General features: G+C 46.8%; 1 protein-coding gene across 1 annotated transcript in view; it reads right to left on the reverse strand.

The window, feature by feature from the left end:
• Positions 1-651: 651 nt before the first annotated feature.
• Positions 652-7606, reverse strand: part of Accs (1-aminocyclopropane-1-carboxylate synthase homolog (Arabidopsis)(non-functional)) — a 17290-nt gene continuing 10335 nt past the window's right edge. The window contains exons 9-15 of the mRNA XM_013029970.1: positions 6759-6859; positions 5722-5811; positions 4396-4441; positions 4140-4281; positions 1556-1698; positions 1298-1451; positions 652-1146 (exon numbers count right to left, since the gene is read on the reverse strand). Of these exons, the coding sequence (XP_012885424.1) occupies positions 1049-1146; positions 1298-1451; positions 1556-1698; positions 4140-4281; positions 4396-4441; positions 5722-5811; positions 6759-6859 (774 nt within the window). The 3' untranslated portion in view covers positions 652-1048. The remainder of the gene's footprint in view (positions 1147-1297; positions 1452-1555; positions 1699-4139; positions 4282-4395; positions 4442-5721; positions 5812-6758; positions 6860-7606) is intronic.

The following is a 7606-nucleotide window of genomic DNA, read 5'->3' on the forward strand; positions in this document are numbered from 1 at the left end:
CATGTGTGCACACGCGCGCACACATACGCACACACACAATTTTAATAAAAAATACAAATGCTGATTACTGGGGTTTGAACGCAGGGCCTCAAGTTTGCTAAGCAGGTGCTCCACTAACTTGATGTGGTCTCCCCATGTCACCTGGGCTGACCTCGAACTCATGGGCTCAGGCCATCTTCCTACCTCAGGCTTCAGAGCAGTGGTGAGGACAGGGGTATGCCACCATATCCCGCCAAGAGTTCGCTTTTATAAGGCAGAAGTGTGGTGCCTGGAAAGGTCCTCAGCACACAGCCTGAGTGGTCAAAAAGCTCATTAGGCTCTGAATCAAAGCATCCCTGCAGATGAGCCAAATAGCCCTTTGTTCAATTACTCAACGTGGAAAAGGTAATCTTGATCAGCTCAGTGCTAGGCAGCCTCAGATAAGAGTTCCCACTCCCCATCTTCCCAGCATCTACTGCTAGGCCACTCTGCTATGGGAATATCAGTGTAGGTAGCTCTTTCTTAGGTAAAAGGCGTGGGGGGGGGTGGTCCTGAGGCCATTGACTCCCATCATGGGGTCTTTCTTGTTCACCTGGTCCCACACTGAGGCCTGTCCCAGGTTCGTGGTGTGCTTTGATGCAAAAAATGAATTCTATGCTCCTCATGATTACTTTTTATTCTTTGGTATTCTCTCTATGGGCACTGTTTCCTTGTGCTTGTTTCCATAGCAACAAAGAAAAAGGCACAAAGGCACCATCACAAAGAAGGTACATGTTGTTTGTTTGCTCTCACATCCTCAGGAGGCTGAAGGCTGTGGTTAGCAGGAGTCACGACTTCCCACATTGTAAACTACTCACAACAGAGCCAAGTGGCTGACTCCAGTCTTACTGAATAAGGAAAGCCGGCCAAGGATGAATCTCAGCTTATAGAGTTTCCTGACGCCACTGGCAAAGGCAGGAAGCAAGTCATCAGAGATAGGGCTAAGGTGGGAATCCTGCTGAGAGATGGCTCATCCAGTCAGTCTTCTGCAGCTCCTGCCTGTGCAGGTCAGGGGCAGTAAGTAGACAGTTCATCGGGGCTGATCATGCAGCTTCTTATTCGGGCAAGGAAGATTATCTTCTGAAACTTGAGATTTGCTTTCAAGGACCTGTCGGATCCTCTGCATGCCTAAGAAAGGGAAATGAGGGACCCTCAGCACTGATGGCTAGGCAAGGGGGTGGGATGAGCAAACCCAGGCTGTTGGAACCCCTAGAGATGGGGTAGCCCAAAGGATACAGTTGTGGGGCAGAGGGTGGGGGTGGAGATGGAGGCTGCTCACCCAAGCGAAGCCGTTGGGCCTTATCTGAGAAGATCACTCGGAACCAGCCGGGCTCTTGACACTCAAAGGCTTTGCCCAAGGACAGAAGTACTTTGTTATCCAAAAATCGGCGCCAGAGTAGCATTTCCTCCTCAAAGGTGGCCATGTGAAGGTACTGCGAGGGCAGAAAGAGGCCTGGGATGAAGAGCCCTCCATAGCCCCGCCCCTGTGCATGGAGGCCTGACACCTGCTCCCTACCCACACCCCCACCTACATTACCTTTCTCAAGTCAATCCAGATAAAGAAGCCTGCCCCACGACTCAAGAAGGGAATCCCCAGGGCCTTGAGCTCTTCTGAGACATAGGTGTGGGCTGCCTTGAGGCGGGCATGGTTTTCTGGCAGGTACACATGGCTGATCCAGTCTGGGTGAAAGAGAAGCCAAAAGATAAATCTCCCACTGATCTTCCACTCGATCCTACCGGTCTAAATGCCACCAAGCAAAAGTCACAAGTGCCAGAACTATGTAAGTCCCTCTATCTGGCTTGCTGTGGGGAGGGAGTGCCAGGAAACAGTGAAAAGGATATGTGAATTCAATGTTCAATATCTTTTTTGTGTGTGCAGGTACTGGGGCTTGAACTTGGAGCCTGGGCACTGTCCTTGAGGTTTTGTGCTTAAGGCTAGCACTCTACCACTGAGCCACAGCTCCCCTTCTAGCTTTTTGGTACTTAATTGGAGATCAGTCTCACAGACTTTCCTATCCTGGCTGGCAGAAGCACAATCCTCAGATCTCAGCCCTCCTGAGTAGCTAGGTTTGCAGGAATAAGTCACCAGCACTAAACTGTTGTTCAGTATCTTTAATCCAGATGCAGTCCTGATGGCATCCAGGTCTTCCTGCCCTCTGTACCCATAGTACCAAGTCCCTAGGAATATAGCACCTAATCAAAGGTATATCCAGTTATAAAATAATGGTTTAGAATCACACAAACCAAGGTCCAGATCCAAGTAGGGCCAACTGACAGGGAGGGGGCAGGGGCTTGAACAACTTCACCTCCCTGAACCTCAATATTTTTATTGACTTTCCAGGAAGGGATACACAGGATTCTGTGGATTATATTACGTATACGTATGTGTAAGCATCACCACAGTCAGGATTCTGAATGCTTCCATCCCCTAGAGAACATTTTCAGGCCACTCACAGTCTCATCAGCTTCCATACAAACCCCATCTATTGTTTGTTTGTTGTTATTATTGCTTTGCCAGTCCTGGGGCTTAACCTTAGGACCTGGGCACTGTCCCTGAGCTGCTTTTGCTCAAAGCTAGTGTTCTACCACTTGAGCCACAGCACCACTTCCAGCTTTTTCTGTTTATGTGGTACTGAGGAATCAAACCCAGGGTTTCATGCATGCTCAGCAAGCACTCTACCACGGAGCCATACTTCGAGCCTCCCAGTACTATAGTTTTAAAAAATAAAATTGTATGGCATGCTATCTCTTTTTTTTTGGTCCGGTCGTGGGGCCTGAACTCTGGGCCTGGGTGCTGTCCCTCAGCTCTTCAGCTCAAGGCTAGCACTCTACCACTTGAGCCACAGTGCCACTTCCGTTTTTTTTTTCTTTTTTGCTTATATGGTGCTGAGGAATCGAACCCAGGGCCTCATGCATGCAAGGCAAGTGCTCTACCACTGAGCCACCTTCCCAGCCCGGCATACTATCTCTTTAGTCTAGCTTTTTCTCACCAGTGTCATGCCTTTGAGGTGGACGTAGGCCACCATGGACTTCACCACAGAGCAGGATTCCACACTGTGGATTTGCCACCGTCTGTTGTATATTCACTCATCTATGGAGGGACCTTAGGGCCATTTCCATGTAAAGGTTTTTATGTAACCATCAGGGTCAATGGCTGCAAGTAGGATTGATTATTGGATTTGGTAAGTATGTGGAGTTTATTGTTTGGCTTTGGTTTGTTTTTGCGGTGGTAGGGATTGATCCTAATACGCTATGCGTGCTGGGGAAATGTTCTACCCACTGAGTTCTAGCCTCAGCCCTGTGCATTTGACTTTATAAGAAACCTCCAAAGAGTTTTCCAAGTGGAAGAAGCATCTTACAATCCCATCAGCAATGTAGGTGAGCCCCAGTTGCTTCACTCCTTGCCAATATTCAAAGTTCTCCTTGTTTCTAAAAAAAATGTTTTTTCTTGCTATTATAGTAGGTATGCAGTATCTGGCCCTCATTTTCCTCATCTGGAAAGTAATGGAGAATATGCAAGAATTCTTGCTTGTTAGGAACATACATCTACGAGGCTCAACAAATAGCAACAACACATGAGCATCGCCATCTAAATTCTCTCTAGTATCCTGGGAACAGACTAGATGGGTAAAGGCAGAGAGAATGCCCGTATAGCCATTTTCTCTTAGTAGTTTCAATTTTCAAAGTACTCATAGCTAGGAAATAATAATGAATTCACACTTTACACCTTGAGATGGTGCTCAGGCTGGCCTTGAACTCTTGAACTCAAGTCATCATCCTGTCTCAGCCGCTTAAGTACCCAGGACTACAAGCACCATCACTGAACCTGGCCAGTGATTTCACATTGGCCAAGTGCCTATCACCAGGTACAGTAGCACTCAACTCAATTACAAATCCCATTTGATCAGACAGGTAACATTAGGATTCCTATTTTACAGAATAAAAAAAAAGAGCTTCAAGGAGGTTGAAGTCATGTGCCACACAGCCGGGAAGTGATTGGGTAGAGTATGGACTCAGACATAGAAGGATTAAATTCTTCTTATGGGAGAAGTATCATAGCCCTTGGCTATGACGATGGGAACCCATCGTCCTCTTTCAAATCACCAGGCCCAGATAGTCACCACGATCCTGGAGCAACCGTGCCATCTGGTACTGCACCAGGCCACTGAGACCATGATAGCGGCAGAGGGAAGCCACAGAAGTAGCCACGTGCTGGTTTTCTGTGTACAGAGTACCAAAGCGCATCCCAGACATGCCGAAGTCCTGCAGAAATAAAGCACCTTAGCCATTGCCAGGCCTTCAGGGAGGAAGCCAGTTCCACCCACCTGACTACCCCCACCTACCTCCCTCACATTCTCAGACCAGCCAGAAACTCACCTTGCTTGTCGCCCACATCACATGGGTCCTCTGGGGGTCTGGCAGCCTGCAGAAAGCACAGCGTGGGAAGAGAGGCAACAATGAACCTCAGCAGCAAATACATTTTGCTTGAACAAATGAGGGCGTGGAGGGGTAAATCTGGTTTTTGGATTGAGCCCTGTTCTCATCTCCTTGAATCAAGGGTCAACAAACAGCCTGCAAGCCAAATCTAGCCTGCTGGGTTGTTATTTTTTTGTAAATCAATGTTTATTAGAAGGCAGACAAGCTCACTGGTTTGCACAGTGTCCTTGGCAGAATTGAGTAAAAGACCAATGGCCAATTTTGGCAGGACTAGAAATAATGGTTCCACATAGGAAGGGTCTATATGTACCTTGTGCACTGTCATATCACCAATACTGGGCACAATGCCTGGCACAGATGCTCAATACATATTTTCCCCATAATGAAGCAATGATCATGTACAGTCACTCTTTCCTCTGGGTCTCACTTTCCTAATGCAAACTAATGGAAGTGGCACTACATGCACCTTCTGCTTTGCAGAGCTTTGTGAGGAACAGATGGGAGAACCAGAGAACAGTGCTCAGAGGAACTGATATTTTGAATCCCTGAAGGTCAAGTTTGCAGACTTTACCCATGATCTGGTTCAAGTGTTGCCGGAGGCATATTGGTTACAAATTCTCTGCTCAAACTAAACTTAAAGAAAAAGCCTACTTAAAGTACTCAGCACATGGTAGAGCCTCATAAATAAGGAAGTGGCGCTGTGGCTCAAAGTAGTAGAGCACTAGCCTGAGCAAAAGAACTCAGGGACAGCGCCCAAACTCTGAGTTCAAGCCCCACAACCAACAACAACAACAACAACAAAAAGTACATAAATGAATGACTAGATGAATGAATAAAAATCAGGCTATTCTGAGGCTGATGGTAGTGGTGCACACCTATAATCCCAGTTACTTGGGAGGAAGAGTTAGGAGGATCATGGTCTGAAACTAGCTCTGGGACAAAAGCACAAAAGACCCTAAGCTGAAAAGCCAACAAAAAACAAGTGGTAGAGTATCTGCCTATCAAGTGTGAAGTACAACTCTGATCCCCAGTACGACTCCAAACAAAACAAAACAGTTACTCCTGAAGAAGAAGGAATTAAGGAGGCCAATCTTCCTCCTGGCCCCATGGAGCTCCTAACTCCACGGAAGCATCTGAAAACCCCTGATGGAGCCCAACTCTCCCACCTCTTGCTTCAGCCTTCAGAAGACAAGTGGGTCTATTGTCAAAGCAATTGCGATGAGTGAAGTCAGAGACACCAGATCCAGCAGTACCCAGGGACCTTACCTTTCCAGGCTTAAGACACTTCGGTACTCAAGTGATTCTTCAAACACAGACAGCATATAGACCTCATCCACAATCACGTGTAGCTCATGCCTGGCATAGAGAGAAAAAAGCTTGATCTGTAGGCCTAGTGTGTCCCCCAAAGTGGGTGGTAGTATGCCAGAAACCCAGAAAGGGAAGTGGAGCTGTGGCTCAAAGTGGTAGAGTACTAGCCTTGAGCTAAAAGAGCTGAGACAATGCCCAGGCCCTGAGTTCCAGCCCCATGACTGAAAAAAAAAAAATAGCTGGGCGCCAGTGGCTCACACCTGTAATCCTAGTTACTCAGGAGGCTGAGAATCAAGGTTCAAAGCCAGCCTGGGCAGGAAAGTTCATGAGACTCTTATCTCCAATGAACTACTCAGAAAAAGCCAGAAGTAGTGTTATGGCTCAAGTGGTAGAACACTAGCCTTAAGCACAAAAAGGCTCAGAGACAGAGGCCAGGCCTTGAGTTCAAGCCCTAGGACCAGCAATCAAACAATGACAAAAACCCAAAAAGACCAGTCCAGCCCAGTGTTACCAAAGTTGGGTTTTCCAAGAACATTCTCCTTTAGTCCATTGTTCAAACAAACCAGAAACTGCATATAGAAAGAATAGTGGCTCTTTGAAGTGTAGGGGAAAGGCAGGACCCTCAGGTTCCTCCATGGAGGGGCACATTTAAACACCAGGGCTGGAGTCTAATGGACCCAGATTCAAGTCTGAGCCTATCTCTGACCTGACCAAGCTAAGATTCAATCAAATAGGGATAATCAACCATGTCTATTCTTGATGAGGTCATTGTAAAGAGTATCAGAGATAATCAGATTATCAGTTCTGGGAGATCTAAAGTACTCAGCATGTTCCTAGAGTACAATAAATGATAGCTATGGTTATAAAATGGAAAGTGGAAGAGATATCCCATACACACCTCTTCCCCCCAAAATGGTACAGAAACTTATACCAATACCCTGTTAGAGCCCTGTGTGCCCAGATGATTTGTGGGGTACAGAGGGGTGGAAGCTTACCTTTTAGCAAATTCCAAGAACTCCTGTAGCTCTCTGGGGGAATAGATGTCACCCAGAGGATTCTGGGGGTTGATAAGGATAAGGCCTTTGACCTTCACACCCTGAAAGCATCCAAAGGGCCAATCTCAGATTCTCCCCAGGGCCAAAGCTACACAGTCCCACTAGGAGGTGCTGATCACTGGTGATTCCAAGGGAAAACATGATTGGGGCGCGTTCATAAGCCATCATAAAGCAACAAGTACACAGTATTACATCCACAGTGTTGTGCCCATTATGAAAAGAAAACCAATACAGAGAACAGGGAAATGGGCCCAAATGCTGCAGAGGCTGCCTGTTGGAAGAATTATGGATAGTAGATTTTTTTGTTTTTTGTTTTTACTTTCAAAATTACTATAGTAAGCCAGGCACTGGTAGCTCACACCTGTAATCCTAGCTGAAAAGACTGAGATCTAATAGTCACTGTTAAAAGCCAGCTCAGGTAGGAAAGTCCATGCAACTCTTATCTCCAATTAACCAGCAAAAATCCAGAAGTGGAGCTATGGCTCCAGTGGTAGAGTGTCAGCCTTCAGAGAAAAAGCTAAGGGATAGCACCCGGACCCTGAGTTCAAACTCCACTACTGGCATACTCACAAAAATATTTTACTATAGTAAACATATAACAACTTAAATGAGGCTGGGAAGGTGGCTCAGTGGTAGAGCACTTGCCTTGCATGCCTGAGGCCCTGCGTTCGATTCCTCAGCACCACATAAGCAAAAAAAAAAAAAAGCCAGAAGTGGCGCTGTGGCTCACGTGGTAGAGTGCTAGCCTTGAGCTGAAGAGCTGAGGGACAGCGCCCAGGCCCAGAGTT

This window comes from Dipodomys ordii, unplaced genomic scaffold (assembly GCF_000151885.1).
Source record: "Dipodomys ordii isolate 6190 unplaced genomic scaffold, Dord_2.0 Scaffold125, whole genome shotgun sequence".
In the NCBI taxonomy this organism is placed as follows: Eukaryota; Metazoa; Chordata; class Mammalia; order Rodentia; family Heteromyidae; genus Dipodomys; species Dipodomys ordii.